This window comes from Drosophila ananassae, chromosome 3L (genome assembly GCF_017639315.1).
Source record: "Drosophila ananassae strain 14024-0371.13 chromosome 3L, ASM1763931v2, whole genome shotgun sequence".
Lineage (NCBI taxonomy): Eukaryota > Metazoa > Arthropoda > Insecta > Diptera > Drosophilidae > Drosophila > Drosophila ananassae.
The window spans coordinates 8,955,977-8,975,501 of NC_057929.1; the positions used below are offsets into that span (position 1 = coordinate 8,955,977).

A 19,525-nucleotide genomic window follows, 5' to 3' on the forward strand; every position below is an offset into this window, starting at 1 on the left:
TTTATCTATCGATGTTTCTTTTGGACGATTTACAACACTGTTTGGAATATAAATTCTACGCTTCTGAATTTTGTTTTTAAACCAGGATCCACTCCAGAAATGAATTAAAGGTGAAATATTAACTTGAAAAGGTAGTGTTAAATAAAAATATCATTAAAATAACAATTAATTTGCAGCTGAATAATGAGCGAGGAAGTTGGGGCTCTTGGGACTGAGGAGAACCCAATGGTTCTCACCACATCGAACAGGAACGCCGACTCCCAGATTGTTTTGAATGATATGCTGCTCTTGGAACAAATATGCAAATACCCGTTTCTGATAAAATGCCAGGATGCAGACTACATATCCTGGGGTTGGAATGAGGTTGCGAAGAACTTCAATGTTGCCTATAAAGACGTTCCACTAATTACTCAGTTTACGGCAGAGGAGCTCCAGTGGCGGTGGGACCTTCTCAAGCCCTTTGTGCCCACGCTAGTCAAGGCTAGGGGAGACGTGCCGGAGCTCCTTTGGCCGCTTGTGGTCAAGCTTGATAAATACCTATCATCTTCATCCGAAAACAACAATCCAAAGACGAAATGTCAGCAGTTGATTCTATCTCAGTTACCATTACTTAAAAAACTGTCGCCATTAAAGCGGAGCCAATTGGAAATGGAAGTTCTGGACATTATACTTCAGCAGGAACTTGCAGTTAAAGCCACCCAATCGTTTGGAGCCAAACAACAGAAGACTGTGGAGAGGGAGTATGAAGAGTTTTTGAAAACCATAAGGGTAAAGGAGTTGCCGAACAACATACTGACGCAGATAATACCAAAGGTGGACCCATCCAATAAAATGGGCCTGGTCATCACCCAGGTATTTAGTACGTCTTCCAAGGAAGAGATTCCATCTACCAGCAAGGCCAAGGTCAAACCGGAGCCGATTGAAAGTCCCGTCCGCTCGCAAAAGCCCAAGGAGTCGCCGGCATCTGGTAGCCGGTCATCTTCTAGAAAATCAACTCAAAAGACTGCATCCTCCCCTCAATTTGTGCCCATAAAAAGCGCCAAGTACTACATTAAACCAGTACGAGTACGTTTGAAACGCCTGGATTTGGACGACTATATTTCATTGGCCGCCATGCGAAGATACAGTCGCCATTCACAAAAAGATTGACCTGGGATTTGTATCAAATGCACATAAGTTTATTAAAAAATACATTACTATAAATTACAACTTAAGACTATTGTATAAATCGAATCGCCTTTTGAGGCAATCCGGCTTGCTTTGCATTCTCGATAAACTAACAACTAAACAAACATAGAGCAGAGTGGGAGCATGGTTGCAGGAGGCAGGAGGTCGTGGGAGGAGAATCTGGGAATCCTTGGGGAACACGAGAACGAGTTGTACTATGCACGTTGTCTAGGAGAGTTCGTTCGTTCGTTTTTTCGTTCGATTCTTATCAGTAGTAATCAGTTATCCTTTATACAACTAACAACAGTCACAACAGAACGCAATTCAACAGGTCTACAAAAATACAGTCGTTGATGGAAAGAGCAGCACTTAACAAGAAACAAACAATCTGGGAAGAAAACTAACAATCGTGGCAAAGCCCTAAAACAGTTGGTCCGCCAGGTTGCCAATGAACGTGGCCAGGTTCATGGAGGAGCCTTCCTTGAATTTCAGTCCAATTGTCTTGCCGTAGGCTTGTATAAAGATGGCTCGCACTGCATTCAGGCGTTGCTTTCGTCTGAAAATGAATGAAATACATATTAGTTTCTAGAAAACAAAAGAAATGTGAAAAAAAACTCACAAGTTAATGCACTGCTTGGTGGTCATTGTGCTGCCGCCCATGTCTTTGGAGGAACCGTTTGGGAAACCGTGCGTCGAACTGCCATTACTTATGCTACTGCCACTACCACTGCCACTCGATGCCGTATTGGTGCTGCAATGATAGCCGTTGCCGCCGTTGCAGATGGGAATGTTCGAGGAGCTACCACCGTCCGCCGCTTGCTGTGCCACAAAGCGCATCATATAGCTTCCGTTCATCATCGAGTCGATGGATCCAGTGTCTGTGACCACCTGCCAGCTGCCATTCGAGGAGGTAGACTCCTGTCGTTGCCGCGCATTCGATCCAGGCACTGAAATGGGGCTAGTACGCGATCTGAAAGATACAAGGATGTACTAACTGGTTAATCTTTAATCTAATAACTAACTACCTTTTGGGATTCGGTGACCTACTGGTCAGTGGATTGACTGGCGCTGGGTTGGTGGTGGCATAAAAATTATCTGTTATAGACATATCACAGTTGGAACAGTTTGAGTAGCTATCGTTGCTATCTTGATCAAAGGCCAGGATGTAGTCTCTGCGAAAATAATCAAGAATTCATTAGCCTTGTCTCATTAGCCAGAATATGATGCACTTACTCCTTGGGTTCATCGTCACAGCAGTCGGATTTGATGACAATGACACTGCTGCCGCTGCTGCTGGAGGTCTTCGTTCGTTTGCGGTGCTCCACAATGCTGTACTCCTCGTCCGTGATGAACTTCAGCACATGGAAGCAGAAGAACATGATGTCCTCGCCCCGTTTGAGGCGATCGGGTAGCTGGTGGCCGAACAAGTACCAGTCGTAGGCCAGGGTGAAGTACGCCATTTGCATGGCGTTCAGCGACTGATGGATGAGGCCATCCGCCCACAGGGATAGTCTCACCAGGGAGACGAATAGCGGGGTGCGATCCCAGCCACTGATGCAGTGGATCAGTAGGCCAGAACTCTCCTCCTGAACGTACTTGAGGGTGGCCCTCAGATAGTTCTGGGTGATGGTGACCAGATCCCAGTCCCTGTATTCCGGCCAAATTACATCGATGTCGGCGGCGGGTCCCATGTTGGGTATGTTGATGTTGGCATCGTTGAAGGACTGCTTCCAGTTGTAGTAGAGATTGCGCGCCATGTAGTTGTTGTCCCGGAACTTTTTGAAGAACTCACAGCCAGGATAGGGCAACGAGAGGAGGTTGAAGCTCTTGTAGTGCTTGTTGGGATCAGCCTTTTCCGATGATGAAACTCTGGAAAAAGAGGGAGAACCTGGTTAGAGTCAAATTGATTGAGGATTACTGGTCAGGACTACTTACGCCATAAAGTATTTGATCTTGCGGTTCTCCACCATCAGGTCCACAATGGTGGAAACGTTGAGCGTGTTGAGGAGCTGGATGTCGCTCTTGATGACCTCGTCGTAGCTGAACTGTGACTGTGCCTGGTCGTGGATGTGATTGATCAGCGACTCGTCCGTGGAATCGGCGTCGTTCTCCTCGCCATTCGTTGCCGTGTAATTCCCGCCACTCAGACAGTCGTAGGCGTAGTCCACCACCTTCCGACCGTACGTTTCCGGCATCACCGACAATGTGGCCGATCGGCAGATGTACTTTCCGCGGTACATGATCACGGGCACTGCAAACCGCTGACGGCATCTGGCGTACTTGGCCATTGTCACCAGTTCTCTCATCCGCTGGATATCATACTGATCCTCGTAGATCGTATTCTGGGATTGCTGTTGGGATTGCTGTTGTTGTTGCTGCTGCAGGGGATGAGGTGGCTGGGTGGGATATTGCTGCTGGAAAGGATGCTGCTGCGTCTGCAGGGGATTGGCGAATGTGACGAAGGCTTGTATTCCAACACCATCGCTTCCTATGCTACCGGCACTGCTGTTCAAAGGCGTGGCAGTTGCTGTAGTTCCGGACGAACCACCTCCTCCGGGGCCACCGACTTGTCCAAACAGACCATTCCCGGGTATCAGGGTCTTGGCCATGTGTCCATGTTCACATTCCGGTATGAGTATGCGGCCAGGATATCGGGGACTAAGCAGTCCATTGCTGTTATCCAGCTCGATGAGGCTGTAGTCCTGTTTGAATAAATATTCGCATTTCTTGGAGATTTCATACTCCTAAAAAAAAGACAGAAAAAGGGGGAAATTATTAATAATAGTGTGACATAAGTATGATTCTCGAGATGACCTCACAGCGGGATATTCCTGCCATATTCATTGACTTTGATGATTACCAGGCCAGTCCCGGCAGGCAGGCAGTCAGCATGCGAGATTAGAACTCAAAGTGCAACTGGTTTTTTATTTATATATATATTGTATATAGACATATGTAAGTATATATGTATATTTTATAAAAAATTCTTGTCTTGGGTTCAATGGAACTTGACGTCGTCCGGGAAAAGGGGGGTAACCGACAAACGTGGCGCTATCTGCCACTCAAAGGCTAAGAGCGATAAGCCATTAAGAGGGGAATGGAGGGGTACTTGCCAAGTTACAACATCAATTTAGCCCTGCTCAGAGATAATTGTATAATATTCTTTATTGCTGGCAAACTTCTGATAATAGCATCGATGTTTGTGGCAAAAAAATAAAAAAAAAACTAAAGGTTGTGTATATCGTTAATGTTAAAAATAGCTAAGCAAAGGGGCGGGTGGGAGTGGCCATCAGCCAGCTGTCCCAGACAAATAACAAGATAAAAGCGTATAATAATAAAAACAACAAAAACAAACACCTTGGGAAAACAGGTTTTTAGCTCACAAACACACACAGAAAAAGAAAAATGTGCAAATACAAAAAAAAAAAAAAATATATAATAAAAAATAGACAAAGACCATAGCTGCGCAAAAATTGGCAACAACAAAAGCGAAACAACGAGCAAAACAAACTCGACGAAAGGCTAGTCAAGCGTATGTGTGTGTGTGTAGTGTGTGGGGAAAACTATGGAGAGCGAAGCAAACGAGCAAAACAACTAAAACGCAATTACCAACAAATGCCGACGACGACGACGGCAACACGCAAAAAACAAATGACCGCTTATGGCATTTGTTTTTTTACTCTTTGTACAGCATTTAATTGCATAAGCACATCGTTCAAAAAAAATTATATAAAAATACTAAGTTTAAGCTTTCTTATTAAAAAACAAAACAAAACAAAACAAAAAAAATCTCAATGCCAAACAAAAGGCATGCTGTCTCTTTCACCTGTCTTTGGTCTACCTCCCACTCTCTCCCTGCAAGAGTGTTTACCTATCAGGCTGCCAAATAACGGTGCTGTTTCCTTGGACTTTTTCGAGCCAAGAGCGGCTAGTTTAGTGAGAGAGGGAGTGAGTGAGTGGGAGAGTGAAAGTTATTTGTTATTAAACTTTACTTTAATGATTAATATAAAAAAATCTTTAATCATTATGTAATTAATTTATTAATTTTTATATTATCTTGTTTAGCTCTCTTTGGCATTTCCTACGTATAGTGGACAACACTTAAAGACCAGATGAGTGAGAGAGAGAAATGGGGATGCAGGAAGAAGAAGAAAAAACCCCATCGATGGATGCTGTTTATAAGAGAGTATGGGTGAGAGCTGCAACTTGGAGACACTGATGCCGTTACATACCCACACACACACACACACACACATGTGTGTAATCTTTTTGTTAAAGAAAGAAAGAAACAAACAAAGAGAAGCTGATACTGTTGTGTGCAGTAAACTGCTTGCTCAATGCCCTCTGTTATTGTTGTTGCAGCTGCAGCAGCGATGCGGTCGCAGATATATTTTGTTTTTGTTTTTCTTGTATTGTTTTTTTTTTTGTTTTGTTTCCTTTGTAAGCGAGCGAGCAAGTAAATGCAACTGTAAATGTCGCTGCTTGGAAAACTGCGCGCCTGTTCCAAAGGCGCTGTAAAACTTAAAAACAACAAACAGACCCCGCGGAATAGTTACAGCGCGCGGATAGTTTGCCAACTTGCAGCAGAAAAGCAACAGCAACATCAACAGCAATGATCACTAACATCATCATCATTATAGCCGTTGACCCAAATAACACAAATTTAAACCGAAGGCTGTCTCAGAAACTCAAGCCGCTGTGCCGTTTTGCTTGCAAACCCGGATTTTAAAGCCAGTCTCTCTGCTGGGCCAACAGAAATGCAGCAGAAGCTGCAACTGCTGCACCAACGACACACTTTTCTTTACTCTCAAGCTGAAATACAAAAAACAACAAAAAAAAAAGACACAATAAAAGACAGAAAAAGAAATACTCGCAATCAGAGTCGGTGGAAGCGAATCGAGAAAACCCTAACCACCATCCGAACCCAACTTACTCGACCGGGCACAGGCCATCAGCAAAGAGGAAAGAGGAAAGAGAGTTGCTGTGCCAGCTTAAGAGAGAGCTTAAGAGTACAGGCGGACATCTTTAAAAGGGACAAGAGTTAATGAAAATTAATATTAAATTTTAATCATAAATTTCCTATATTTTCCATCATTATAATATTTTTTTTTTAAACTTTATTTTTTTTTTCCATTTTTAAGTCCTCTAAGTTATAGACTGTACTAGTGGACTTGTTTTGGTGGCAAGATAGGGGAGTGGAGGAGTGAGGAGGCGTGAGGTAGAAGGTCTGTACAGTGTACACTGCACTGTACCCCCAGCCAAGTGCTACCCACACGTTGCATATTCATCAATTTGGGGCGACAGGGAAAATGGCTTTTCTTGAATGAATTATTCAGAGCCTCGCTGGAGTGGGGAGAGGTAGATGGAGAGAGAGGCTCCACTGAAAACTGGGGCCACTGACCACACCCAAGTGCTTATTGTTGTTGTTCCTGTTCCTTGTTGTTGTTTACATAATTTATGCTTGCACTTTTTTTTTTCAAAAATGTGCAACGTGTTGTCTTGCCGCTTGGCTTTGTCGTTCAAAGACCTCAAAAAAAAGATAAAAAAAAAAAATAAAACAAGATTTGAATTTGAATCAGAATCTGAATTGGAATCAGGTTTCAAATCAAGGGTACTCCAGTACTCAAGACTTAGTTCTCACTTCTCAGCACAGAGTTCTGCAAGCTCATTAATTTATTAATTCCCTGGAAGTTCAATAGCTTATTTTTTATGATCTAGAGAGCAATATTCGCACTTCCCTTTGTACTTCCTCATAAAAAATAATAGCCTGGCTTTGTTTTCTTTTTTTGTCATCAAGAAATCAAAAATATAATACCCTTTTAAAAATAAACACTTTCTTTATACTCTTTTTTTTCTCTTAATCTTTTTATTATAATTTCTCATATATGTTTGATTTTAAAATAGCCTTTTGAGATGAATATTCAACTGCCCCTGGGGCAGTGAAGTGCAGTTGATTTGCATTTATTTTCTCGAGTGCATAAATATCATAAACATATATGCATATATATGTATGTATATATATCTGGGGAGACTGCCAAGAGACAACTTTCGAAAGACTTTGAAAACAGCTTCGCTTTGTGGGTGAGATGGATGGGAGAGCTCTCCGAAACACGTTTTTAGCCGGAAGTTTAGAGCCACTTTGAAGATTTCACGGCCCTCTCTCTAGACATCGGCACTTGAAAGTGGAGTGGGTGTTCTGATTCCATCACTGCCATCACTACTAACCCCCTAACACCCACCCACCCACTCGCTTCAATCAGCTTCCATTTCTCTCTCAGACAGATGACCTTTCCGCGTTTCCTGATTTCCCAGCACATAGTTCAGTGTAATGTTAAAAGAAGGTCATTTGGCTAATCTATTAAAGCTAATCTATTAAATAAATATTTATTTTAAGCTAAGCTTTATACTAAAAACTTACTATAAATACTTAAAAGTTTAAAGGTTTTAAAATCTATTATTTCTACTAACTTATGGCTTTGTTTTTAGAGAAGTTTTAAGAGAAAAGTTTATTTTAAATATTTATTATTTTATAAATATATTTAGTTACTTTAATTTTCTCTGTATTTTTTAATCAATATATATTATATAAAATTCCTGCTTGCCTGTTAGTTTTTTTTTATAACTTTTCCAACTTTTTCCACCACTTTTTGTCACTTTTTCGCTTTTTGTTTCGAAAATCATCCCCAGATCCCCACTCCCACTCCCTGGCCATAAGAGGGCATTGCCATTCCACACATTATCGATTTTATCTGTCAAGGACCAGGCGCCCAGGATGCCCTAGACAGTGTCCCAAAAAACCAAAACAGATTCCGGGGACACCCTTCTTCTAATCATGGGTGCGTGGTGGTACCGGATGCGAGGCAGTTAGTCCCGGAAGACCGGAAAGCGCAACCACTTCCGGTGCACTCTCAAAGCAAGGAGGCAAGGGGGCAAGGGGGAGGCGAGGTTGTGGAAGTTTCCAACTGGAATCCATACCGACCTCCGCTTCATCGGAGTAGTGGCGGGCGCCCTTAATCAGATCGAACTCTCTCTCTCTCCCTCTCTTTGTTCCGGACATGCGCCCGGGCTACTGCATCTCCGGATAAGTGATTCCAGCAGCTTCCGTCTGTTACTACGGTTACTGCATCATCCCCTTTCCACCCCCCTATAACTATAAGCGGTCTACTGCTGTTCCTGGGCACCTGACACAAGTGTCTGTGGTGTGACCCACGCATCTTGCAGCAACAGCTGTGTGTGGCCCCTTATAGAGAGGAGGGTGCAGCGGGGAGGGGGAGGGCGTTGCATGGAGACGCGTGGGCGCAAAGTTCAAAGTGCAACAGGCAATCATAAAAGGACGAAGGAGTCAGTCTGAGAAGGAAACAGTGGTTGATTTTAAGAAGATTTCCATAAAAAATTATTCATAATATTTTTAGACAATAAATGACCTCTGACCTTTGCCCATTTGATCATTACAGCCATCATGATGACATCAAATTATAACTTCTCGCTTGACAAACTCCCTTGAAACTTTACATTTAAATCAAAATCAAAATAATTCATTCAACCTTGTCGCTTTTAAGCACTTTGAATACCCTCTCCGCCCACTGTACCACGCCGGAGAGTTGCAATTCGTGTTCTGGAAGTCACTCATCGCACTCTCCTCCATCCCGTATCCGTGTATCCCCTTCCTTATGATTCCTGCGAGCCTGTGACGCGTTTTCCAAAGCGCCCACACAGCTTGCAGCTCACACAGCTGCATCCTGGCCGGCGGTTGGGGGTGGAAAGTGGGCGTCAACGGGGGCGTGGCATCCGCACAGACCGCTGCCAGTTAACCCAGGAGACCATAATCCATATGCCAGGTGATATCTATAACCAAGTAGTCTACTAGACAAGCTCCACTGTGGATGGAAGGGTAGCTGCGCAGTTGCAACCCCCGATTGGGAGAGAGTGCAGTTCTCCGGACTGGAAGTAGGACTGGTGTACGGAGGAGCTGCAGCAGACTGGAAGGGCGCGGCGGGATACACATCGTAAAAGCGGTGGAGGAGCTGCTACTACCAGGACAGTGTTCCAGCAGGCCCCAGAGGCAGCGCTCGCTCCGCGGCCAGTTTTCGGTCCAAAAATTGGACAGGATAGCTGGGATTATAGACCCGGAGAGGCCAAACCAGGAGCTACTTGACCAGGAACTATAACCACAAACTATCTCCACTATTCCTGGATACATTTTTTTTTTTGCAAAATCATCGAACTTTTCACTTTTTTTTCCCTGCCAAGTGGACAAGGGGAGCTACTCCTATATACCATCTCCTATATACTATATACTATAACTACAAAAACAACAACAGGTGGGTCTAACAATATTCCAAAATATATATCTTAAATATAATATAATAAAAACAAAACACAAGGCAGAAAACATTAAAAATATTATTTTTAGACTTTTCGGCTTGTCTGGGAGAGAAATGGCGAGCGAATTGGCTATTTTTTTCATTTTGGCGCCCACACGAACAGACAGATGGGCCACCCACTCTGGCACACACCCCCACAGATACACACACACACACACACACACACACACAATCTGTGGCACATCATGCATTTGCATTTGCAACAGTTTTCAATGCCGTTGGCTCGAAAATCACTGAAATAAATCACAAAAAGTGGAAACAAATGCGCAGAAATTATGGCAAACTGAAAAGAAAAGTGATATAATGATCAGAATACTATACTGTCTAGAGATCAGAGGGGGATAGAGCTCTACTTCTAGGGGGTAATACTATTACAAGTCAGAAACCAACTGATTCATTATAATATTTCATAAAACTTAGTACTATCTCTAGATTAGAACTATTACTAACATTATTTCTTAAAAAAAAACACTTACTAACACTTAGTAATAAATTTTTAATAATAATACTATTTAATAATAACAATATCACCCCCTAGAACCCCCCTTGCAATGGCAGACTTTAAACCACCCAGCTCTTGGCCCCACCGGATGATCAGCTTCCAGTGCCGGCAGGCGGATCTGAACCGTCTGGTGATGAACTACCTGGTGACAGGTGGGTTTAAGGTCATCCTACAGACCACTCTCTATATCTCATCCACCCCCCTCCCATCCCTTAGAAGGCTATCAGGACGCAGCCAAGCGCTTCATGACTGATGCCCATCCCATGATGGATCGTTTCAAGATCAGGGACGCCATGCGGGTGGGTCAGGTGCAGTACGCCATGGACCTGGCCTCGAGACTGTATCCGCGACTCTTCGAGACCGACAACTACATCTACTTCCACATGCAGCAGCTGCGTCTCATCGAACTGGTCCGCGAGGAGGACATCAACAAGGCCCTGGGCTATGTGAAGGCGGCTGCCCAGAATATCCGCACCGGCACCATGTACTACGACCGGGTGCAGAAGGTCACGCGGACTACGAGGGATGCCCGGAACAGGGAGAGCGCCATGGAGCCAAGGATGATGTTCCTCATCAAGCTGATCCTTTGGGCGCAGGCCAAGCTGGAGCGGGAGCGGGCGAAGGGAGGGTGTACGGACTACCAGAAACTGGATCTGGGACATGGGGACTTTGAGGAGGAGTTCCGGAGGAGCTTCCAGGGTTTCTAGGTAGTATAGTTTATAAGATATGGTGTTGTTTTTTTTTTTAATCCTAAAAATAAAATAACTAATATAAAGGTAGTTTTTTTTTTTTAACTAAAAAATATATAAATGTAATAAGTTTTTTTTTTAAACTACAAAATATATAAATGTAATAAGTTTTTTTTTTTAGAATGAATGTTAAATAATAAATGTTTTCACATCTTGATGTAGATTTTGAAAACTTTTTTTTAGTAATTAAGAGTTTTTTCAATATTTAACACCTTATTTGTTAATTTTATAATTTTTTTTTATATTTAAGACTTTTTTTTTTACATATTTTAGACGTGATTTTGAATATTTAAGACTTTTTTTTAATATTTAACACATTAGTTGTTAATTTTAACACTTTTTTTAACTCTTTATATTTAAAATCTTAAAAAAGCAGGCCAGTTCCGGGTCAAAAACGAAAATTATGGTCTCACCTGCCTTCCGAAAGCTATTTATAGAGGCCCTGTTTCTGACCAAAGGGTTACGAAGAAGGGAATACCTAGTAACTAGTACCCTAGTACCTACTCCAGTAACTAACTTAAAGATACTACTAACTAACTAACTACTACTAGGTACTACCGATTCTCCTCCAAACATTATTCGCTTAGAGCGCCTCATAAGGCGCCTAATCTAATCTTTCTAACTAGACTTGACCTTGAACCCCCAACTGGCTAGAAACATCCCCACCCCTTGCTCTCCCCCTTGCCCCCCTCCAAATGCAATGCTTTGTTTATCAAGGGGGGGCATCATATTATTGTTTGTGCCTTCAAATCGCCAAAAGATAAGGGGAGTAAGGCGCTCCACCAAGCTACTATGGAGGCGATAAGGAGCCACTGAGAGCCACAACCACTGTTTCTGATAAAAAAAAAGCACACTTTGGAATGGAAATTGCAACAAAATCAACCCTTTACCTTATTTTCTTTATTTATTAATTTTTTTTGTATCAATTATGTGAGACGCCCCCCAGCTGCACATACAGAACGTGAGTTACGTGCCAAGATTGGCTTTCAAGCTCTCCTCGTGTACTGTTTCCAGGTGACTCTTGGTGCTGGCATGTAAATTAGAAGCGGAACAGAGGCGTCTAAGCCGTTCCCTGGTTGCCAACTCAATTGTTTCTTGTTATTGCCGGCTAAGCGGGCGATAACAAGGAATTAATAGGCCATTAAAATGCATGCGTGAGAAGGGAAGAGGCTCTAGGGCTATAAAAAAAAGGTCATTAAGCTTAGGGGGTAAAGGTATTCAGTTTCTAAAACAAACTTCCATTAAAATCATTGATTTTCATGCAAAAAAAAGGAATTTTTCTAACCAGAATGGCAGCCATTTTGGCAGATTTTTGGGGCGCGGCGACTTACAGAACAGGACGAAGAGGAAGCAAACAGGACATCTGACGTGTCCTCCTTGTAGGCGCCACGCACACTACCAACTCAAGCTTTTCGTGACTAGCCTGGTAGTATGTCTGTGTGTGTGTGTGAGTGTGATTTTTCCGGCGACAGCACGTGCACGTGCGCCTAAATGTATGTCACAACCAACCCACCCCCACCCACAACAAGGCTATACAGGATATAAAAACTTACCGCTGTTCCTTCCTCAAAGGCCGCCGCTTCGAATGATTTTCTTTCGAAAATTTCCAATAGATCGTGGAGGTCCTGCTGCGTTACGTTGACCATGTTGTTCAGTGGGCTGCACATAATTGCGGAGCTGCATTTACCGTTGGATTCCTTTAATTTTTTTTCGGGGGGTCGGCACTGAGACACTTACACACACACACACTAGCCGCTATGTTACACCCACACACACACACAATTAATATATTTCGATTTAAAATAAATCTTCGCTACTCTCGCAATAGTAGATGAGTTGTTGTAGTGCCTTTTCGTATAAATTATATCTGCTGCGTATTTGACTCGTTTTTTCGACTTGCTTTATCGCCTTCTACGCCGTTTACACGTTTCGCTTTTGCGTTTGTTTGCTTTGCTTTTCGCTTTCGTCTTTCGGATTGGGTTGTTCACGGGCACAAAATTTTACGCCTAAACGTCACCACAATTTCGCGGCCAACTTTCTGGACTGCGTTTGTTGTTGTTTGATGCGCTCCCTCCCAGTCACGATTCCAATTGCAATAGTATTATGTTTATTTTAGCAACGCAACGCGGGTGGAATTGGTAGGAATGGTAGTGATGTCAAATATATTTATTTATATCGATATATCGTTCGATAAATCGACTGCATTTAATTTTCTACATACGATATTTTCTACATACATTTTACCGATTTTAATAACCGATTCTTATCGGTTATATATTCTTAATTATTCGCAACATTTTTTTTCAAATTATTACTGTTTTAGCTAGATTGGGGACTGAGAGTCTAAAATTAAGACTAAAATGTGAACAAATTCCTGTTATTCTTATTTAAAAGGGCTATTTATTTTTTTTTTATTTAGATTGTTTCAAAATTATCCTGAGCATCCTGAAGAACTAATACCGTTATTTTCGAATCAGGCACCAAAAGGACCTCATTTGTCTTTGTCCTCACCCTCAACATTAACAATTCGTCTGTGGGGTCTATTTTGGCCATTCCTCGCTCTAGTCTCCCACGAATTGCTTGAAAGAGTCCTGAAAACTGTACAGCGTCATCCCGATCCATGGTACTCTTTACAGGATTACCCGCGTCGTTAAGAATTACTATATCACGGACATTTTTTCGTTCCTTGATTAAATCAAAAGCTTTTTCCACATAACGAAGAGTTCTGAGAGGCTAAATTATTGAAAAGATTATTTAAATATTATATTTGTTCTTACAAATTTTTATATTTACCCTTTCAGGAGCGGAAAACATTTTGCTGTTGCCGGGTGCGAGCGGTTCTTAAAAATTAACCCATTTCTAATTGTTTTTTTGGTTTCCAAGGTACTGTAGAAATATATAGGTCATTAAGACAATGGAAAGACTTTCCCTTAATCATTTTATTTGAAAATATTAATTTTTTTTAAGTTTTACAGTTTTTTTTACAGTTTACAGAAACCACTTTATTCATAAGCTTAATGTAATTAAAATATTTAAAATTAATATGTCTCCAATATTTTACAAAAGTCTCCAAAACATCATCGGTGTTATCGATATTTCTGCACCTCTAGCAGGAACGAAAGATATTTAAAGTTCCATCTCTCATATCGAACAAACAAACTTACGTTTTGCGACTTTTTTGTGGACTTTGGTGATTTTGGGTGGGATCTGTGGAAGATTTTTCTAAAAATCGAAACTTTCCATATTTATTAACTTTATCATAACTAGTTGACAAGATGGTAAGTGGAAACATGGCGGGGCTTTAACAAATTAAACTATTTTAACTATTTTAGTCGCAAGAAGTCGAGGAAACATTAAAGCGAATTCAGAGCCACAAAGGTGTTGTCGGAACAATTGTCGTTAACAACGAAGGTGGGTGGATCTAGCTATGGAAACTCATCGGGCGCTTACTAACCCCCAAACTCCCATTGCATCCCAATTAGGTATTCCGGTGAAATCCACTTTGGACAACACGACTACCGTCCAGTACGCTGGCCTAATGAGTCAGCTGGCGGACAAGGCAAGAAGCGTTGTACGCGACTTGGATCCTTCCAACGACATGACATTCCTGCGAGTGCGTTCCAAGAAGCACGAGATCATGGTGGCCCCCGACAAGGACTTCATCCTGATTGTGATTCAGAACCCCACGGATTAGGAAAAAAAGAGCTGGAGCTAGAACGCTGAAATAGATTACTGTGTATTTTCATAAATATCGATGTCTGCTACAGAAGCGAGAGATTACTTATTAAATAATGAAATCATTTATTTACAAAATATTCTCGATTTAACAGCGCTGACATCACAGATGTTGCTGCTGTTAACAGGGGGAGTGGATTCTTTCAGTAAAACTAAAAGAAAACAATCTCTTAAAAATTTTAAACCCTGATCGAATTTTGTTTCTAATGAATCGCAATTATAATCCGTAAAAGATGGAAAAGAATTAATAATAAGTTGACATTTGGAAAATCTGTTATGAACCGGTTAACAGAAGTATTTTAGAGTGACCGTTTAATCTGTTGAACATTGGGCGATAGCCAAATTTTGCAGCTCCTCTGGTCACACAGCCAACGAATCGTGAAAACCCGTGAGCCTCTGCGTACCTGCATTTATGAAATTCGACGTAGCCCCGTGGAATAGTCAATAAATTGATTGGGAAAAGCGAATCCGAGTCCGCAATCCCTTCGCGACACGTCGAAGTAAACGGGAGTGCAACGAGCCAGGCGATCGATGGATCGATCGATCTGAAAAAGGTAATTCGAGAGATGGGCGTGCAAAGAAAATGGCGTAATCACGCACTCGAAAAAAGCAAAAGCAACACCAGCAAGGCAAACGCAACGCAAACGGAATCGAAATCCAAATCGACGAAAACCCAATCGGCCAGTCAGCAATAAGTAATACGTCTTGGCGAAAAAAAATGAGCCATAAGAGCGTGAAAAAAGTGAAAAAACTGTGGGCCCAGCATTGCTTTTTTGTGTGAAAACGAAAACGATACATATAGAAAAAACACTCGTACATATGTGCAAAGAATTAACTGAAAAAAAAGAGGCACTTCGTATCGGATCGTCCCGTTGTTCGCAAATATAATTTCATTTCCAACGCGATTCTCGTTCAACGTACGTTGATACATAGCTTATATACGGACATGTATGTACATGCAGGCAGGCAGGCAAGCAGGCAGCACGCATTAGGGTGGCCCTCAATAGACTTTCTTACCTATTTAAAAAAAAAAACTCTCACCATTTGGTAGCTCTTATTGTGAAATGATAGCGTTTCTAATTTCAAAACAAGAATTCCATTATTCAGCATTAGTTTTTCCAGTTTTTTTTTATTATTCATATGCTAGTTATTGTCTTTGGCTTTAGTTCTATGTTTTTTTTTTTTTATATAGATTTGTTTTTAAATCTTAAAATTATCAACAAAAAACATGGATCTTTAGTTTTGTCAATGTCAAAATTTCTAAAGAAACGAGGACCGCCCTAATGTACACATGTACACATATACTTTCAATATCGACGAAGGCATCACAAAAACACGACGCGCACACAACCACACTCACGCACAGAGACTGGTTGTTGTTGTTGCTTTTGTTGTTGTAAATAAATGTATATAACGGAGAGTTGAACACATAAGGGCTGGCTCAATTTATAAATATAAAAGAGAAGCATGTGGCTGGCTGCGCTGCCTGCAGCGCGTAAGGGATTTTATTACGTCGGACGTTTCGGTCGTCGGTCGCAGCAATAGCAGCCAGCCAGCCAGCAGCAAGCAGTTTGTTGGGTTCGTTTTTATATTTTTGGATATTTTACACATGTCCATATGCCCGTCGGCTGCTTCTTCTTCCTCTGCTGCTGCTGCTGCTGCTGCATCTCCCACATGCATCTCTCTCTCACTGTCGTTCTCTCTAACGGGAAACTTGAACGCCAAAAACGCGAAACGGGAATTGTGGGGAGAAGAGAAAGAAGTATAAACAGCAGGGATAATGGAGATAAAGAGAGGAAGGGGGTGAGAGGAGCTAACTGAGGATCCCCCGCCAAGAGCCCTACAACATTCGCGGCCATAAACTCAGTGTCACCTCTAAAAAGTCACTCTCGAAAGTGCCGTTACCAGGACCAAATGTGCCAATAAAAAAAAAAAACACACAGTCAGTGAAAATCCCCTTAAAAATCAAGGAAAATATCTCGTTAACTGTTCAAAAGTGAATCACATAAAAATATAATAAAAAAAAAGTTAAAAAAGTTAAAAAATAACACCCCGTGTCCCAACGTCACCGTGAGAGCGTGTAAAGTTGATACATAAACAGTTCCCTGAACATGACTCAATTGTTTAAAATTCGATTAGTCAGAGAGGCTACCGCCTTACCGCCTTACCGCCTCAAGTCTTAAGAGATCTCCCGTACCGGAGTTCACAGACTTTATCAAGGGCATTAGATTAGATTGTGGTGTGGTGGGCATCGGAAAAGGCGTCGAAAAAGCCGAAAAAGTTGAAACTTTTAGGCCTGTCAGCATTCCAAGGGCTTCGGTCGAAACCCCAGCATCATTGTAAGCTCAAAAAAAATGAGTTTCGTTTAGTTTCCCCCTCAAGTACAAACAGTTTTTTTTGGCCAAACGCAAGGCCAAAGTTCACACAAGACTAAACAAAGGTTCTCTCGTGGCACAGCACTCCAAAGCTATAGATAGCTCTGGCACTGGCTCTGGTGCCGTGCCATATCTTATCACGTGTCCCAGAGCACAAACTATCAATCAGTGCGCTCCGGCGGAACTTTATCTTACATTCTAACCAGATAACTGGCAGATATATATCGCCGACTTCCATCTAATTGTGGAGAATATGGCTGGAAAATGAGCAAGTAATAGGAGATGCCATTTGGAGTCTGTTATTCGCAAATCACAATTAGAAAACTTGGCAAAACAATTGAACAAACAATTGGATTGGATTCCGGTTTTAGGTTTTACGTTTCATTCCCATAGGCAAGCATAGTTGTTTTTTTTAATGAAAACAAGTCTCTGTCTGACTTATCCTTTGTTTTTTCAGACTACCATTATCGATAAAGAAAATGAGGAACAGCTCTACATTCTAAATGTGGTTAGTGGCTAGTGGCAAGTGGCGGTGGCACGTTCTCCATAATTCCTGGAACGCTTTTCGGCTTAGAAGAGAGATCTGGAAACGTGCCTACGTGCTTTAAGAGTCTAGGCCTTCTAATCGTTAATCTGTTTATTAAATCAAGAGATAAAGGTGTTTGGAGCAAGACTGTTGAGATTGGCTTCAAAGGAGAGCAGTATCCTGAACAGTATCCTGTACCAGAAAGCAGTATCCTGTCATCAGAGAGCAGCAAAAGTCAATAGCTTTAAGATATAGATCTCTTGTTTTTCCTGCCAGATGGCAGCTTCATTATACGACTCATGTTACTGGTAGTCCCATTATGTCCTTATCTGTAGATTTATTGATAATCCTGTTAATGTAACTCTTGTTGCCAAGCGCACGAATGCTGGTACCTCATACTTTATTGAAAATTAAAGCCAAGAGGATGAGATCGCATGGACTGGCTCCATTTGAAGCTTTTTCCCTTGCTGATTCATACCATATTTGGCGTCTATTGGCGCCCCCCAACCCCACGGCATCTCTCAAATAAAAGCTGCTGCCCCCAGCCTGCCAGAATTTCGTCGAAGGTCTTCCCCGACAACCCTCCCACTGGGTTGAACTTTCGACCCGCTGACCAGGGCCCTGTGGAGAAACTTTTTTTTTATTTGCCAGGCACCGAGCGAGCGAGCTAAGCAGTTTCCAGGCACCACACACAGTTGCATCCACTACGAGTTTCGATCGGAAAGCGACCGACCGAGTTTAAATGCTGCAGCAGCCTCTGAATGGTCCTTCGGTTGACACAACCATGGCTACACTTACACCGACAGCAACCCCACAACACAGCCGACACACACATCAAGAGACTGTGTATGCAGCAGCACCAGCAGCAGCTTTCTTCCCTTAGTTGGAATCGAAAACTCGATTTTCATCCCCGTGGCGAGCAGAATTTAGTTTTAATTTCATTACAGGCGAGGCAAAACAGTGGGAAACATGCGTATTAAAGCCGCAGTTCCCGGGGGTGGGGTGGGGGGGAAGAGGGACCATAAATTGTAAAGCTGTTTTCCATGGCAGGAAAATGCCATGTAATTGTATCGAAAGTGTAGTATCCTTTTTGGAAAACATACATTTTTCTCGGTGTACAAGTTTTGTTGTTTATTTTGGAAGATTAGATAGTTAAGGGCCTGCTGTTGAGGAGGAGGGGGGGCCATTATGAATGGGGCATATGCGTGCGCGTGATATAGCTATATAGCCATCGTCATAGACGGAATGAAATGATAACACTCTATATATGTATGTACACACACGCCCCGAAACCACCATATATACAAGTTAATAATCTCTGGGATGGGATGTGGGGACCGCAGCCTTATCGCTCCCTCTATTGGATTGAAAATAAAAAAAGACAAAACAATACCTATTTTTGGACTGAAAACAATTCTCTGCAGGATTTGCAACACCTGCTCTCTATCTTTTCTTCTTTCTTTCTCTCCCGCTGATGCACTTTTGACCCGCCAGTCAGTCCTCCAGCTCGTCCAGGCCAACCACTTGTTTTGTCATTTCCTGGGAAAAAAGGAGCCAGAGGCAGGCAGATGGAATGGTAAACAGAGAAATTGCATTTTTGCTGAAAATTTCCAAAAAACTGCACTTGTGTATGTGCTCCCATTTTGGTTTATTTTTAATTTTTTTGGATGAGTTTCTTGAAAGGCCAGGCCAAAAGCAGTGCCTGAGATATAGAAGACCTTTTCTTTTTTGTTTCTTTTGCAGAAAGTAAGAAAAAAGGGACCTGAAATCCGAGCACGACAAACATCTGTTCCAAAATTTCAGACTCTTGTGTGTTGATTTCACCAGCCATCCAGTTAGCCTTTAGATATATAAAATAATATATAAGATATATGTATATAAACATGTGGTAGTGGTGCTGCAGCAGCGCACACACAATGCAAAGTGTGAAACAAGACTCTTTTTCACATACCTGCTTTTTATTTTATTCCAGGTAAATCGACGTCGACGACAGCGGAATACGGAATACCGAATACCCGAATACCTAAGAGCCAAAGCGACAGAATAAAGAAACAAGGAAACATTTGCACGCCAACGGAGCAACTGCA

At 42.1% G+C, this 19,525-nt stretch overlaps 5 protein-coding genes across 5 annotated transcripts; 3 read left to right on the top strand and 2 right to left on the bottom strand.

Moving 5' to 3' along the window:
* Positions 1–1,214, top strand: LOC6495963. Its single transcript, XM_001959905.4, has 2 exons — positions 1–110; positions 177–1,214. Exon 2 carries the CDS (start codon positions 184–186, stop codon positions 1,147–1,149), a length of 966 nt encoding a protein of 321 aa, XP_001959941.1. The 5' UTR covers positions 1–110; positions 177–183; the 3' UTR covers positions 1,150–1,214.
* LOC6494646 (myotubularin-related protein 14) lies at positions 1,152–12,997 on the bottom strand. The gene is made up of 6 exons (XM_001959906.4): positions 12,356–12,997; positions 3,103–3,911; positions 2,401–3,036; positions 2,193–2,339; positions 1,787–2,137; positions 1,152–1,723 (listed from the first exon to the last, which is right to left on the bottom strand). Exons 1-6 carry the CDS (start codon positions 12,467–12,469, stop codon positions 1,588–1,590), a joined length of 2,193 nt encoding a protein of 730 aa, XP_001959942.1. The 5' UTR covers positions 12,470–12,997; the 3' UTR covers positions 1,152–1,587.
* Positions 8,704–11,545, top strand: LOC6495964 (glucose-induced degradation protein 8 homolog). Its single transcript, XM_001959907.4, has 3 exons — positions 8,704–9,488; positions 10,090–10,205; positions 10,270–11,545. The coding sequence occupies exons 2-3, from the start codon at positions 10,103–10,105 to the stop codon at positions 10,758–10,760; spliced, it is 594 nt and encodes a 197-aa protein (XP_001959943.1). The 5' UTR covers positions 8,704–9,488; positions 10,090–10,102; the 3' UTR covers positions 10,761–11,545.
* A 182-nt stretch (positions 12,998–13,179) lies between the features above and the next one.
* LOC6502525 (dynein light chain roadblock-type 1) lies at positions 13,180–16,082 on the bottom strand. Its single transcript, XM_001959908.3, has 3 exons — positions 15,579–16,082; positions 13,596–13,688; positions 13,180–13,535 (listed from the first exon to the last, which is right to left on the bottom strand). Exons 2-3 carry the CDS (start codon positions 13,614–13,616, stop codon positions 13,218–13,220), a joined length of 339 nt encoding a protein of 112 aa, XP_001959944.2. The 5' UTR covers positions 13,617–13,688; positions 15,579–16,082; the 3' UTR covers positions 13,180–13,217.
* Positions 13,919–19,482, top strand: LOC6495965 (dynein light chain roadblock-type 2). The gene is made up of 4 exons (XM_001959909.4): positions 13,919–14,080; positions 14,135–14,213; positions 14,285–15,091; positions 19,411–19,482. Exons 1-3 carry the CDS (start codon positions 14,078–14,080, stop codon positions 14,494–14,496), a joined length of 294 nt encoding a protein of 97 aa, XP_001959945.1. The 5' UTR covers positions 13,919–14,077; the 3' UTR covers positions 14,497–15,091; positions 19,411–19,482.
* The last annotated feature ends 43 nt before the right edge of the window (positions 19,483–19,525 follow it).